Source organism: Zootermopsis nevadensis, unplaced genomic scaffold (assembly GCF_977971745.1).
Source record: "Zootermopsis nevadensis isolate Lab colony 2312 unplaced genomic scaffold, Znev_1.0 Znev_ptg000025l, whole genome shotgun sequence".
NCBI lineage: Eukaryota > Metazoa > Arthropoda > Insecta > Blattodea > Termopsidae > Zootermopsis > Zootermopsis nevadensis.
Window position 1 is genome coordinate 1,815,361 of NW_028259157.1, and position 16,895 is coordinate 1,832,255.

Genomic DNA, 16,895 nt, shown 5'->3' on the forward strand with positions numbered 1-16,895 from the left:
TAAACAGAGACTCCAGCTACAATGACCAAAAGTGACAAAATTAAGAATGTCTTAATTATGGTCACCCTTCTATAGCATAACACAAGAAGTGTTTAATACAAAACATCTGATGGTGTATTTCGTTCTTTATTATGACACATTTCTAACAGGACAAGTAATAACAAACATCTTATTTCTGAACATAATTGTCAGAGCAATTGATAAATGTCACAGCAATTTAGCCCTGGAGAACTTCCAAAAAGAAGAATCAAGACTCAGGGTTTGCAGTAACCAATTCATCTTCTCATCACATCTGAAGTGTTTTCATCTAAGGCAGGGGTCATCAACCTGGTCCCTACCACCCACTAGTGGGCGATTCAAGCTTTCATGGTGGGCGGTGGGGGTTTTTGTCCGTTGTTACAAATTTTGTTCTTCCTCCATATATCGAATACAATGCTAACAACTTTGCGAGTCTGACTTTTTAAAATATACTTTTGCAATTCTTGAAGTATACTCGTAGACGAGGGAGCAATGAATGAGCTCCGTAGCTAAAGGCACGAGTTTAGTGCTCATAACGAGGGCGGGGCTTACCACCGGCCATCACTCAGTCTTCGAGCTGTACCTCTTTCATGGTGGTGGGCAGTATGTGGGGTAAGGAAATTTTACCATCAACAAAGATACAAAAGTGGGCGGTAGGTATAAAAAGGTTGACAACCCCTGATCTAAGGTGCTCCTACAGTGGTCCAAAGAGGTTTAAGTCACTACAGCTAAGCACAGCCCCTGGCTGTATGGGCATATACACAGCAGAAATATTCCATGAGCTATACTGTGACAGACTGCCAACTACAGTGAAACCTCGAAGCATCGTTTTTGGCGGGGCTGGGAAATAAAAACGATGAACATGGGAAAACAATAGTTGCGGGAAAGCATTAAAAATTTAAAAAAACTGAATGTTTCTCTTTCAAAGTTACTTCTTTTTACCAAAAAAAAATGGACAACTGATTTGTCAAAACTTTACGTTTAAGGCCAAACAGAGCCCTTTCCACGTTCAAAATGTTTTCCTCGTCACGTTCACTAATATTATGCGAATAAAAGAACGACTTCACTTTTGCCAATGCAGCATGTGCTTCGGCAAAACTCAGCACAGCTTCGGGCTCGCATTCGTCGTCTTCCTCTTCCTCACCGCTCCCACCCCTTCGCGATCTTCACACAACTCATCAATGGTGCCGACTCCGCATGTGGCAAGCTCGCTGTCTACTGCCACGTAATCACCAAATTTAATCACGTCTTTCTTCTTTGCAACTATTGAATTTAAAGTAGATGGTGCTAATCCAAGGCATTTAGCAATTCTTTTTTTCAAATGGATTCTTCTCCACTTCTTACATTATTTTTAATCTTTCTTGAAGAGTTCTGACTTGCTTTACTGGGAGAGACATGGTACAGGAATAATAACAAAATAATTAACAGGAGTAACAAAATATTTACGGGAACAACAACAAAAATATAGACTGGAAGAATGGAAATACTATTACTGGCGAACTCGGACGAAATGTAGCTGTAGAAGACACTGAACCACTGGAAAGGAGATGAACCAGATGAATGAAAAGCCTTTCCTTTGTACTTATAATAAAAGCATTTGTGAAGAAATTCACACTGCACATGCCATCTGGCATCACTGGAATGAAATATGAGTGAACCCTAATTAAATTAAACTCATAAAATTTCTGACAATGAGCACTGCCATTCACTCCAACTACCACCCCTCATTCCAAAAGAATCTGTGCTGGTTGGGTGACATAACAGGTTACCGCTACTGTGTATTCCAAAAACATTGTGCGTCTTTCGGTATTAATTTATCTCAAAACCCAGCATTTTAAATTCTAAAAACATCGCGTAAATTTTGTTATAATTTCTCAGAAACGATCATTGCAGGAAAATTGTGGGCCAGGACTAAGATTTTTGAACGATTGATGCAATAAAACGATAGTTCAAGGAACGATAGAAGAGGGAAAAGTAACATTATTTTATATGGGATGTATCAGGGACCGAACAAAACGGACAATGCATCCGGGAAAATGATAGTTCGGGGAACGATGGATAGAGGTTTCACTGTACTTGCTTCAAGCAAGTGTTAGACAGAGTCCCATTTCAAGTACTGTTGCAGAAGTGTTTGACCGAGTCCCAATAAGGTGCAGTTCAAGTAGTGTTGCAGAAGAGTAAGGCAGCCCAGCTTCTCCATGACAAAGCCTATCCCCAATATGCTTGTGCCACAATGCAGTTCTTGGAGCTTCTTCTTCTATGGCTCTCCGGTTAGGGGTTGATCGCAAGGCCAACAACCTTACACCGTAAAAAGGAAGGTTTCGAAACCTCAATCAAAGCCTCGGACAGACGGACCTAACAGAGGACCGAATGGAAGAGGAGAATTGAGGAGGCCATGGACCGAGCTCCTGGAGCAATTTTACTAAGAACGTCTTGCTAGTCCACTATACTTTGCTTTGCTTCTAGCAACTTGCACCACTTCAAATCATTGAACAATTCAAAACAAAACTGCAGTGAAAGCCAACGTTCAAAGTTGGTGCAGTCTATAAATGTCTATCATTTCTATTCAGTTCCTAAGCTATCCTACTAGGTACAAGGTTCAAGTACGTATAAGATAGGTTAGATTAGGTACCACAATATATCAGTTTTATTATACACTGCAACGTTGCCACAAAAACTTTCGACGCTATGGATGAGAAAATGTCCTGGTATGAATTAATTGTGGTGTCTGACAAGATAAATAAAAGGAATCTATCCTGCCAATTTTCAACACGAATGTTATTTATGGCATTTCTACAAAACATATTATATATTAACAATGGAGATACTCATTAAAAAAAAGGATTTATTTCATATGTGACTCTTCATGGGTAGAGTTAAAACCAGCATCAGAAAACACTTTGCATATAAAATGCAGTGATGGTAATTCAACTCACCTGGTTCATGATCAGACTCAGAACTAGATGAACTCATTCTGCTCATACTTGAACTATCAGAAGATGATGAACTCACTTCACTGCGAGTGTCATATTCATTAACTTCTTCTGCATCTTTGAGCTCATCGCCCATAATATTTTCTTCCATCAATCGAAGGTGAACGTTGTCACCTCCGTCTACGTCTTCACTCCCTGATGCTTCCTTATTCACGGACACCCCTGGAGTTACCGTTGCCACAACTGGTGTTGCCACGTTCTCTGCACGAGGAAAGCCACAGAATTCTCAGATATATGCAAACAAAATCTACTTGCAATCCTCGTATCTGAAAGGTTTCTTACCATCTACCAGATGGGAAAAACAATTTTCACATCCAAATACAGTGAAACCTCTATCCATCGTTCCCGGAACTATCGTTTTCCCGGATGCATCGTCCGTTTTGTTCGGTCCCGAATACATCCCATATAAAATAATGTTACATTTTCCCGCTTCTATCGTTCCTCGAACTATCGTTTTATCGCATCGATCGTTCAAAAATCTTAGTCCCGGCCCACAATTTTCCCGCAATGATCGTTTCTGAGAATTTAAAATGCTGGGTTTAGAGATAAATTAATACCGAAAGACGCATAATGTTTTTGGAATACACAGTAGCGGTAACCTGTTATGTCGCCCAACCAGCACATTCTTTTGGAATGAGGGTCAGCGGTGCAGGGGTGATAGTTGGAGTGAATGGCGGTGCTCATTGTCAGAAATTTTACGATTTTAATTAGGGTGCACTCATATTTCGTTCCAGCGATGCCAGATGGCATGTGCAGTGTGAATTTCTTCACAAATGCTTTTATTACAAGTACAAAGGAAAGGCTGGCGGCACTTCTCATTCTTCTGGTTCATCTCGTTTCCAGCGGTTCAGGGTCTTCTACAGTTGTGTTTCGTTGAGTTCGGCAGTAATAGTATTTCCATTCTTCCTGTTATTATCCGCAAAGGGGGTTGGAGTGGTGAGGAAGAGGAAGACGACGAATGCGAGCCCGAAGCTTTGCCGAGTTTTGCCGAAGCACACGCTGCATTGGCGAAAGTGAAGTCGTTCTTTTATGCGCTTAATATTAGTGAACGTGACGAAGAAAACATCTTGAACGTGGAAAGTGCTCTGTTTGGTCTAAAACGTAAAGTTTCGACAAACCAGTTGTCCATTAAAGACTTTTTTGGTAAAAAGAAGTAACTTTGAAAGAGAAACATTGTTTTTTTTTAAAAAATTTAATGCTTTCCCGCATCTATCGTTTTCCCGCATTCATCGTTTTTATTTCCCACCCCCGCCGAAAACGATGCATCGAGGTTTCACTGTATTACAGCAAATAAACAAATATTGTATACAACCCATTATAATCACTCAATACATAACAGGACACAAACTGGGAACAGTTTTAAGAAACTTTTCAATATTTTTTTTTGATTTGCTTTACAGCCATGACAACAGAATGTGCGGATGATCCACTGGGATCCTTGACAGACATGAACCTGTAATCCCAGTGTTTAGATTAGACCATGTACATGATCACCTATAAAGCTGCTCTATAAAGTGTGCTGAAAACAATAAACAGAATAATTTTGCTGAACATATATTCCTCAGATAAACAGAACATAGCTTCTCTGTAAATTAAATGAGAACTTCGCAGCAACACAGAGAACTGGAAAAATAAAACTGAAAAGTTCCATATACTGCATACAAAAATATATAGACATATCCATAAATTAGCAACAATTAATATGGTCACAAGATACATAGTATTATTATAGTCATAATATACGTACCTGTCTTTTGCAACTCCTGGCTGGTGTAACCCTTTTGACAAGAATCAGGAACTGTGTCTGGCCCCTTACGTGAGTTTTCCAAATCACTGTGTTTCTCTATGTCGAGCCCAGATTTCTGGTCTTCAACTATCACACAAAAATTATAACTTATACATCATGATAAAAAGTAAATTCACTGCACTTTTAAGCTACGCGCTCCAAATAAACACTAAAATGTTGAGAATAAATCAATTTACTCATGTATGTACATTTTCAGATTTTTGAGTGCCAAACTGGTATTGGGACAGATTTTTCTGAGTTCTTCAATTTTCCTGTCTCATACTATCAGAACTCCCAAGTTCATTTATGTATTATCTGGAGGATGGGTAATGGGCCTGTCAGAGCCGTAGTTCAACACAGTCTCACATCATTGTAAAAGAAAGAAAGAAAAATCTGAAAGTGGGTAATTCAATTACAAATGAATCTCTGATAATCCAAGAAGTATTTTAGATATACAAGGTTACTTTCTTTCAAATAATAAATCTCTTAATAATACCATCATATAAGTAGATAATGTAGTTTCATACAAATACATATTCCAAGAAATGGATTTCAATCATGAAATCAAACACAAATACAAATTAACACTACTGCTATAAACTGAAAAAGGGAGGAGCATATGTGGTACACAAGACTGTGTGTGAAATATTACACTACACATTACTTCTTCAGTGACAAAAGATATCGCACGAGTAACATCAGTGACAGAAAACAACATATAAACACACATGTAAGTCAAATAGTTTATAAACAAAAATTGATCATGCCCACATTGAATAACAAAACATTTACTACGTGCTCAGTTAATTTTTTTGATAACATTTTCATGTAGATGATCCAAAACATATTGTGAATTTCAGTCTTTTAATGTTGTCATTGGAAACTATTAATAAAATTCTTTAAATATACATCACGGAGAGACACAATTTTGACACTGTAAACACCACATTGGGATACCCTTTTTTTTGCAATAAAGATAAAAACACAGCAATAAATTAATATAATTCTAACAGAACTAGAATTGCAAATTTCCACTCACACCAAAATAAATTACTTAAAACTGCTTATCTTCCGTCTTACAAAACCTGACTGATTTTAACCCCAAAACCCTGAATGTGTAAACTAAGCAGGTACAACCTTTCACTTCCCGTTTTGTACTGGATTCATTAGACTGCAATTCAGGTCTGGACTTTCGTTCTGCGCCAGCTACCAGTTTCTGAAATGAAACAATCAGCAATGTCATGAACAAATTAACACGTGTTAACACATGTAAACTTTCTTACTACAATTCTTAGTTTTACTGTATGTCACTTTTCACACACTCTGTTCACTTGACATACAGAAAAATCAAGAAAAACATAACACACCGGGATGCTACACTAATACTTCATACTACAAAGCAAAAATAAAAAGTTTTCTTTCAACTTGTACACAGTAACTGAACAACAGATGGCAGTATGTGTTTAACATTTAAAAGATAAAAGAACATACTATATGTATGTGTATAGTAGAGTGGAAAAGTGTTAGCGTTTCAGACACTTTTAACACACTTTCATCATAGAATAACTTTGCAAAGTTAATAGTTATTCATGTAGAAGAAACCTGGTATCAAAAATGTAAACAAAAGCAATTAACGTTGCTCCCACTACAACAAACAACACAGGTACTGTAAATGTACAATATTTACCTCTTCAACAGATTTGCTGTTAACTTCGTCACTATTTTTATCTGAAGGACCACCACGAGCTCTTTTTATTTCCTTTAATCTAGACTTTACCCGAGCTCCAGCCACCTCCCGCAGTGAGCTCTTGATTTTCTTAGAATTACTCTATGAAAATCAGAAAAATAAACAATATGCAAACAAAATCAGTTAAACAGTTCCATACTAGAAGACATTAATTACAATTGTATATTTTCTCTGTCAATAACAACACTATTCCCATGTTTTGAAAATGAGAAAAGAAAAAATTAAGTGACAGATCCTGCACATGTGCCATTTCAAATAATATGCACTGATTGTAGTGAAATGTCACGAGATAAAATCAAAGTAGCTTATTTGCTAAGCCATGAATACTGCAAACCAACAGGGAAGTTTTGTGGTTCTTACGAGGCACTTAATGTTTGCTGCATCAGAACAAGGCAATGTTCTGCAACTGGTGTGCTGCCACAAGGTTTCAGGAGTGCCACAATTTTTTTTAAAGAAATTGTATATTTCCATGAAAAAACAATATTTTATCTTCCATACTCAGAATTTGTAATACACACATTCACACGCATGTGTGCACTTGCACGCACACACAAACTTAAATTCCCTTTTTATAAAATGGTTGTAATGTATTCAATGATAAAAATCAGAAAGATTTATTTAATTCAATGAGACCACAATAAGATATAAAAGCAGTAACCAACCCCTTTTAGACTTGATTTCTTGGCAACCTTTCCACTCTTCACCTTTCTTTTGGTCAAACCTGCTAGCTTGCTGTCTGCTGCAGCAGAGGACTCTTTCTTGATGCCTATAAACAAACATATGTAATCAAATATAATAAAAAGTAAAAGTAAAGCTGTCCCACTATATACCATGCAGGCACTTGGGGGGAGGAGCGGTATACCTCCTACTCTTTCTTGACCTCGGCACCAGATGGGGGTGAGTGGTTGGCATCATGCCCCAGCCATGCTTTACCCCTGGGAAAGGATCCCAGTACCCAATAGATAGGATATCTATTTAATCATGGAACTGAATGCTGCAATGCCAACAAACAACTTCCTACAACGCAGATGATTGATCACTGAGGAAAGGAAGTCTGCTATTCCTGCGTTACTCAACTTACATCATTATACAGAAGAAACTAGAAATGCCAACCATATACTTCTAAATAGGCCGTGTACCTACAAAAAATATTTCTCGGCATATAACAAAGCTGTTGCCTAGAAGTAGCAGAAATTTCTCTTTGAATGGTGTCCTTCAGGTCTTGTAATGAAACAGAATTGTTCACATGCATTTTATATTTTAATGCCCCACCATGTGCAAATATCATGGTGATTTGCCATTTATGACACTCACAATGCTCCAATGCTTTAGCTAATTGCACCATGGAATTATTTTGAGTGTTCTGTGACATTTTTATGCAGAGAACAGCAATAATTTTTTTCCTCAAGGAAGGGTACTAAAATGAACCTAACATAACACTATGAATCTGCTGTGTCATCAAAAACACAGATTCCATTAAGTACGCACTGAATGTACACCAAACTCCAACCTTCCAGGAGGAACTTAACCAACCGCACTAGGATTTTCTGCTCTCCAATAGCAGATTTTCAATTTTTGATCTAGTCTAGGCATGTCAAACTCACAGCCTGCACAACACATGCAGCTCCCTTCAATCATTTCCATGAAATGACTCAGTTCTCAAATTATACACAATGTATGGCCCCCAAATGTCCTACAATACATATGTATAATGTAGAAACTGTTTTCCGAGTTCAAATTTTAATACGATTCAACTTATGGAGGTCTGTCAAAACACTGATATAAAACCAGAAGAACACATGGCAAAATAATGGACCATACCAGAATCTTTATGGATGCACAAGTTTTTATTTGACAGTTATGAAAGGATACAGCTTCAGCAGTTTTGTTGCATACACAACCCTAGAGTCAAGCAGCATAACAATTCTGGGTGCTAGCTTTCAGTCTGGTGCCAAGGTCATCCAAGTTCTCTATCAAATTATTTAATGCTTTCATAAAAAATGAATTTGTTGCACAAAATGTTTCCATTGTGCTGAAAATTGATTACTTACACAACACTATCAGGGTACTCATTAGTGATATTTTTTTGTAGAGTGAAAGACAATTCAAGAAAATGATGGAGTCAAACCCAAGGCTGCTACTGGTTCTAAAAAACTCTACTTGCCGCTGTGTTCCCACAGGTGGTATATTTGTAATCCTCGGCCAGCTGAATCTAATGTCTGGATTAAGTATCAAGGGTAGGACAAGACAGGCAGCCATTACAATAATAATAATAATAATAATAATCTGTAGCATAACAGCCCTATGTGAGCCAAACCCGACTAGCTGACTGCTGGCCTCACGTTCACCTGCCTAAGCAGAGGTGAACAATCATCCAACCAGATATAGGGTGATGTGCGGTCAGCACGACGAATCCCCCAGCCATTGCTAGTTTTCATGACCAAATTACGCTACCCATTATAGCTCCCCAATTTCCTCACAATGCTAGGTTGGCACCGGTCCCATACACAGGTTGTAAATCTCATGAGAAATTTCTTTCCCCGAGACTCAAACCAATGCACATTCCGTGTCACCGGTCCAAAGCATGACGCCTCAGACTGCGCGACTATGGCGTGGGACAGCCATTACAATTATAGGCATTAAAGGAAGAGCAACAAATATCAGGCCAGGCATGGAACATTTCATATTAACATGTATCTTGTAGTTATGTATAATATGGTTGTAAATAATCAAACCAAGTACTGTACTTGAATCTCACAGCCATTCCTACCAGGGGAAAGGATGATCAAGCAATATGACCACGCTCGAGCAACCCTTTCTAACTGCCATTCCAGACCAATTCTGTGAAATACTGGACTGAAAGGATAATTTTTCCTTGTAAGAACTGCACCTAGGTTACAACAGTACACAGGTGGACTTTGAGCAAGGTGATGGCATATCAGCTACTGAGGTTTGAGCCCCAAACTCACAATACATCACTTAAAGTGATCACAGCACTGGGATTCAAACTTTGACACTAAGTGCCAAGTCATTACAATTGGTGACAGCAGCCAGATTTGTTGCTTCCCTTAGCATGCCATCACAGTGGTAGAAGTGGCAAGGTATTTTCCACAGCAAACACACACCCCGTGCAATAAAAGTTTAAAAATATATGAAACAGCAATCAGTATACTTACCAATAATATCCTCTGAACCAATTTCTTTAGCTAAATCCTCAAAAACATCAGCTGAATTATCTAGGATTTCCGCCAAGATATTTACTTCTTGTTCCCCTGCAACAAAAGTATATACACTGACTAATAAATGTGTATCAATCCCCAATATAACTATCTTTCAATTAAAAAGTCTCTCTTCACATTCCAGTATATTATCCTGAGCTTCTTCATGGCTTGCAAATGCCATGAACTATTTTCATATACATGTGACAATGGAACTCAACATGAGTTTATATATAAAACAGTTCATACCAAGGGTCACTATCACCCTGTTGATGGAGGCTGCAAGGACCTCTGAAACGTTGGTAAACTTCTACCTGACTACACGGCACTACAACCCAGAAGACAGCCATCTTCAGACTCACAGCCGTAAAAACCTAAATCCTTCTAAGTTCATACCAAATTCTCAGAACTCTATACTGAATAGCAATGCATTAACTTAAGAAAGATATGATGGAGTTATCTTCAATGTTACAAACTGCAATTTGAGTTTCATATAATCTGTTAACCATATGTGTCATAATACATAAGCAATTTCTCCTTCTAAAAACCTGCCAACATTTTGGCATAAAAAAGAATTTACTTAAAAAACAAAGTTCTTATTCTATGAACTGTTAAAATGGACAAAAATAATTGAGCCTGTACTATTTTCCTGATACATCTCAACTGCTAATACCATTTACTTTCATTAGTTCTACAGACTATAACCAAAAAAATAGTCAACAAAGATTAATAAGTGAAAACAAAAGGATGAATGCATAAATATCAACTGTTTCTCTCTCCATTCCTGAAAAATGTTTAAAAGGGACTGAAGAAGTCCATCTATCTGAATAGATTGTTAGACAGCAAATGCAATACTTTAGATGTGTTTCCCATCCAGAGTTCTACTAGAAATAGTGGAACAAATACATAAAAATTTTGAAACACCACAAAATTTCCTAATACCCCTCAAAATACAGTGGAACCTCAATAAACTGTGCCTTCTTACCTTAACTGGGCACTTACCTGCACCACATACTGAATAAGACAGAAATATAATGGTAGAGAGGTTCATCTGACACAACATATAGATTTTCAACAATGTTTGTTCCAAATGCCCTGACTGCAAGGTACATCCTCAAATAGTAAACTGGGTCCACAATCCAAAAGCAAAAGTAAAGTTGTCCCTGTTACTTAACTAAAAATCACACACACACAGACATGGAGGTGCAGCTCCACCCATTAACTTGGTATACATGCTTGTCCACAATTACTTTACTTACTTCCTTACTTATTCCATGGAGCTGAGTCTTTCCTGAAAAGCCAACAGCCACTCAGCCACTCAAGAAGTTCCCAACATTTTATGGAACCCAAAGGTTCATTACCATGTTCATATCAGACTACCACTGGTCCTATCCTGAGCAAGATGAATCCAGTTCATACCACCCCATCCCATTTCTCTAAGATCCATTTTAACATTATCCTACCACCATGTTTAGATCTTCCTAGTGGTCTCTTTCCTTCTGATTTCCCAACCAAAACTATGTAGGCACTCATCTTCTCCCTCATGCAGGCAACTACATGCACTGCCCATCTCATACTCCTTGACTTGGTCAGTCTAATCATATTTGGAAACAAATACCACTTATGAAGCTCCTCATTATGCAACTTTCTCCAGCCTTCTAGTATTTCATCCCTCAGGTCCAAATATTCTCCTCAGTACTCTGTTCTCAAACACCCTCTGTCTACGTTCCTCCCTTAGTGTAAGGGATAAGTTGCACACCCACATAAAACTACATAAAAAATTATACTTTTCTACATTTTAATCTTTGTTTTTAGATGGTAGATGATAAGACAAAAGGTTCTGAACTGAATGGTAGTAAGCATTACTCAAATTTAATCTTCTCATGACCCAAATTTTGATATGTTACTGTCACTCCCAAATATCTGAACTTTGCAACATTTCTAAAGGATCTATTAGCTACCTTTAAGTTACAATTATGCCCTGCATTCTGGTGATAAGACTTAGTTGTCTCTGTGTTTATTGTAGACCAACCTCCTTACTAGCATCAATTAGAGCTTCTGTGTTTTTCTTTACGGTATTTTTGTTATCCCCCCCCCCAACAGATTTACATCATTGGCACAGACCAGACACTGATGACTCCCATTCAATTTCAGTCCAATGTGGCTTTCTTGGACCTTCCTAATGGCATATTCAAAAGCAATGACAATAAAGAATTCCTTGTTTTAGACCATTTTGAACAGGAAATGCCATACAAATGTTTACCTACACAGATTTCACTATAGGTTTAATTATAACACATTTTAATATGCCTAACATGTTTCATGGGTATACCAAACACAATAACAATATTGTCAAATACTTCCCTCCAAACTGAATCATAGGCTTTCTTGAAGTCTACGAATAGTTAATGTACTGTCTCATCATACTCCTATTTTTTCTCCAGTATCTGATGAACACAACAAATATGATCAGCAGTTGACTTATTATGTTGAAACCCACACTGATTATCCCCAATAATTTCGTCTACATATGAACTTCACCTTGAGATAAGAATGTTGCATAAAATTTTGTATGAAGTTGATAAAAGTGATATGCTTGTCCATAATTTGTACATTTAAATTAATAAAATCTAAAATGGGCATAAGATAAATTTTTAAAATTATTATAAGAAATGGTGCAATGGAGTTCCAATTTCCATTCATTTCAGTGCAATGATCCTATTTCCATACAGAAGTAGACCTAAGATGATTTAAGCTATCAAACCCCTTTTGTAAAAAAAAAAAATATTGTTCTTGACTTCTAGTCCACATAAATCCTAACCCAACCAGCTACTTAACTGTCACAGCTCACAATTAATAATAGTAATTACACCAATTTAAATAGCAGCTGAAGGACATGTCTGAGATGTAATGATTAGGGTACAGAAGATTCCAATGAAGTGTCAGAAACCTTTCAAAACACAGAAGTCATAAAGAATAAAAAGTAGTCTACTGAAGTGAATTAAATTTATTCGCGTTATGTAGGATGGCGGTAGAAAGCTTCAGGTGCATCATTCTGATGAAGCATAACATTGTGTATTATGTACGTACGCAAAGAAGGAGCAGCGCGAAAAGACAAATTAAGAAAACAGGCATATCTTATACAGCACGTATTCGACAATACATAATGTAGGCATCGTTTGCATTATAGGATTTAATGAAGACTCGTACTGTACAGTTACGACCTATGAAACAAACAAAGCCGCCATCTTACCTCTGTTTTCTTGATTATCCTCACTCATTTTATGACCATGGGTATTTCAGTAAATAATCCATATACGGACTATGATACTGAAATAAACAAGTTGCAACACTTTTCACAGTTAATATTTCGTAAAAATCAGTAGCGACACTGACCACACATTTCAAATATTTAATACAACACACAACTACACTATAACCCTTACAAACACGCGTCTTTATGACTCAAGTATCTGTGACAAGGACGTTCCCTCCCGTTCGTCGCTTGCTTTCACAGATGCTTCCTTTCACGACAATCGTGCGTACTGTACTGCCCTCCATCGATAGGTATTACATACTTGATGATCGTCGAAGATCAGCCGATAATAAGGTCAACTACTATCTAATAATTATCTGTCAGCAGCTGCCAGAATTAGCGAGTTAGTATAATTTGAATTCATTATTAATCTTAGCTGTGAAATGTATGAAATTCCAGTAACATAAACTAGAGAAGCTATCAGGGACTATAAAACAGTAAAGAAGACGGTATCAAGCATTTGGTAAGATGTGACATAGAAAACTCAACTATGACATTGGGCCATATATTCAAACAGATTGAAATGCATTGACACCAAGCCAGTGTGGCAAATATATAAGAACATAGATGCCTTTCAAGATAACTACGGAATAAACGTTTGCAAATCTCCACTTGAATAGGATACATTTAATCAAAATACATTAACAACATCCACATTTATACTGACATTGTTGGCTGGTTATAGTTACATGTTTATTATAATTTATCTATTGTAAAATAATATCAAATTATCTTGAGGGGATTATTCTTGAAATCTATACTTTTATGTAGCTAAGTACATATTTTAAACTAATTAAGAAAGTAATTTGTGTCATGAGTTTCCTGTTCAGAATGGTTTAAAACAGGGAGATACTATATCACCACTACTTTTAAACGTTGATTTGGAATACGCTATCAGGAAGGTCCAAAAAAAAAGAGAGAGAGAAAGATTGTAACTGAATTGGACACATCAGCTTCTGATCTATGCCAATAATCTTAATTGAGGAAAACATTAATATCGTAAAGGAAAACAAAGAAACTCTAATAGATGCTAGTAAGGAAGTGGGCCTAGAAGTAAATGCAGAGAAAAAATAAGTATACAATTTTATTCCTTGTCACCAGGCTACAGGACAAAATCAATGCATAATGTTAGCTAATCAGTCCTTTGAAATTGTGGCAAAGTTAAAAATTTGAAAACAATTGCAACAAATCAAAATCTTGTTCACTAATAAATTAAATGCAGAATACTTACAAAAAAGCAGTTCAGAATCTGTTGTCTTCCCAGCTGCCACCTAAAATCTTTGTTTAGTTGATGGTAATTGAAGTCTGTGTAAGAAGTGTCCCATTGTTTTAATGCAGCCTATTATTTTCAGTTTGATAACTCAATGCCATCCATTCACTTCTACCTTGAATGTATTATTTATTATTTGTTTCAGGAACTTTGCACACACAGTCTATCTGTTGAGAATATTAAACCATAAAAAAGTATAGTTTAACCTATTATTTTCTACACCAATTAACCTTCCTTGGCACACATGCAAACTTCTCCTCATTTTCTCTTACTCACACCAGGCCTCCATAAGGCTTTACACTTCTCATGGGTCCTCATGAATCCTTTCACCTCTTTCCCTTTAATAAGTCCTTGAAAAGGCTGGTCCACGAAACACTTATACTCCTTCACATAATTGCTGGAAACCATTTCCATGTAACATCGTCACCAGAACCTCTTTCATTACCACATGTTCATAAAAAAATGTTCTGTCACCCCCTTTTCTCAACCATTTGCTCACATGCTCATCTCCTATTGGACAGTGGCCTGTTCCTCCGCTACAGCAGTCAGTACCAGCAAATATACCTTGCCACACACTGACTGCCCTGTGTAGACTGTCCAATTTGGCCCCCACTACACATTCACCCTCAATATTTATCTACAACTAAACAGATTGTTATCATTTCAATTAATTTTTTCATACACATAATTAAAAGAAGAACAGTACATTATAATGAACACTATTGTGTTTAATATGGTAAAATTAAAACATAAATTTAATGGTCTACTAGCACTAAATGTTGCCAGAAAGACCCAAATTAAGAAAATATAATATAACATAACATAATATGCTGATAATGTCTATTTGCTTAGTTGATGGGGTAGGTACCATAACTAAGGATGCAGAAACTCTCCTACAGGCTAGCAAGAAAATAGGCCTAGAAGTAAATGTAGACAAAACTAAATACATGGGCATATTATGGGATCAGCAATAGGCTCTAGACTCTTGTCAAATGCACACACTGTCAGACCCTACCATAGGTGCCACCATAACCTTATTTATATTTTTTGCTACTTGAGTTGCTACAGTCATTGCCATTTTCATCTTTCCCACAACATACCAATGGTGCACTGATACAGTCACGTGTGACAAACATAGCTATTATAGTACAAGTGGATACTTTACTATAAATCAGAAGTTATGTAGTCAAAAGTTTTGTAAACATAAAATAATGATCTTAACCCACTGTGGCACACTGCATAATTATGGAAGAGGCTAAAATTACTTTAAATAGACAAATAATTTAGTCACGGAGTAGCTGTTTGGTCATATGCTGTGCCCAAAAGTCAGGTTCATTACTAGGACAAAATTTTAAAAAAGCCAGAAATAAGCATATTATTACAAAAAAGAAAATTTTACTCCATGTTAATAGTACATACAAAATCACCTAAAGAACATACAATTGAATGAAAATTAAATTAATATGTTGAATGGTGAAGTTATCTGTAAAATTAAGAAACATATAACAAACTGTGAGTACATACATGTTTCAGAAGACATGATATTGAAAGTTTCCCTAAAACAAATATAATGAACAATCAGCTGTTAAACTGCAATCTTCTCTTTCAAGTTATGCAATATTCATAAATGTTGCAATGAAACTTGATGAGCCCTAAGTAGAATTGTGTTTTATGTAAAAAATTAGTGTTACTTTAAATTAGCCAGAAATAGAGCAGAATTAACCAAAGGATACCTACGCACTGAAGATTCTTGTAATTTGTTTCTGACAAAGTGATCTTCTTCTTCCTCATGTAGTTTCCATACTTGTGGGCTGGCTTTTACGCAGGAGTCTCCGACTGCCTCTATCTGCCCATTCTTACACTCATCTACCCTCCTCCAGTGTTATTTTTTTATCTCAACATCTCTTATAAATTGTTCTATCCATTGTGCACATTTTCTCTCTCTGGGTCTTCCTAAATCTTTTAACATGACCAAACCATCTGGATCTACTTCTCTCAGTTTGGTTCTGTACTTCCTCCATCTTGACCTCTCCCACAATATTTGTGTTTCTAACTCTATCTTTCCTGGTTTCTCCCACTATTACCCTCAGGAATTTCATCTCAACTCCTGTCTCTTAGTACATGTTTAAGTCTCTGTCCCATATAATAGTATGTTTTTGAGCTAAATGCCCAAGTATTATAATTTTATATCTTCTGCCTATATCTATTCCACAAAGAAGCTTTAGCTAAATGACAATATTCTGAGCCGTTCCCAATTCCTAAATTTTTTTATCTTGCATATTTCTTCACCACACTTAGTCAAATCAATCTACATCTTTGTCCTCTTCAACACATTTTTTAGTAATGAGCTTTTTCATCCATTTCTCAAGAGTTTTAACATAACTACTATCCCCTGACTCAAGTTCCCTCACATCTTTACCCCATACCATAATATTATCTACATGCATAAAAGCTTTTAAACCTGTTTCTTCTTCCATTTTTCTCTAATTTTATTACAGATTTTATTCATTATAACATTAAACAATATTGGTGATAGCACAATTCCTT

At 36.6% G+C, this 16,895-nt stretch overlaps 1 protein-coding gene across 2 annotated transcripts in view; it reads right to left on the reverse strand.

Annotated features, from left to right (window-relative positions):
- Positions 1–13,253, reverse strand: part of LOC110838454 (uncharacterized) — a 40,621-nt gene extending 27,368 nt beyond the window's left edge. Inside the window, exons 1-7 of one of the 2 annotated variants that reach the window (XM_022081656.2) lie at positions 13,016–13,253; positions 9,721–9,816; positions 7,207–7,310; positions 6,485–6,625; positions 5,935–6,013; positions 4,759–4,884; positions 2,955–3,212 (exon numbers count right to left, since the gene is read on the reverse strand). In XM_022081656.2, coding sequence (XP_021937348.1) covers positions 2,955–3,212; positions 4,759–4,884; positions 5,935–6,013; positions 6,485–6,625; positions 7,207–7,310; positions 9,721–9,816; positions 13,016–13,043 — 832 coding nt within the window. In that variant the 5' untranslated portion in view covers positions 13,044–13,253. The remainder of the gene's footprint in view (positions 1–2,954; positions 3,213–4,758; positions 4,885–5,934; positions 6,014–6,484; positions 6,626–7,206; positions 7,311–9,720; positions 9,817–13,015) is intronic. The other variant, XM_087355978.1, reaches the window with a different exon arrangement.
- Between the last annotated feature and the right edge of the window lie 3,642 nt (positions 13,254–16,895).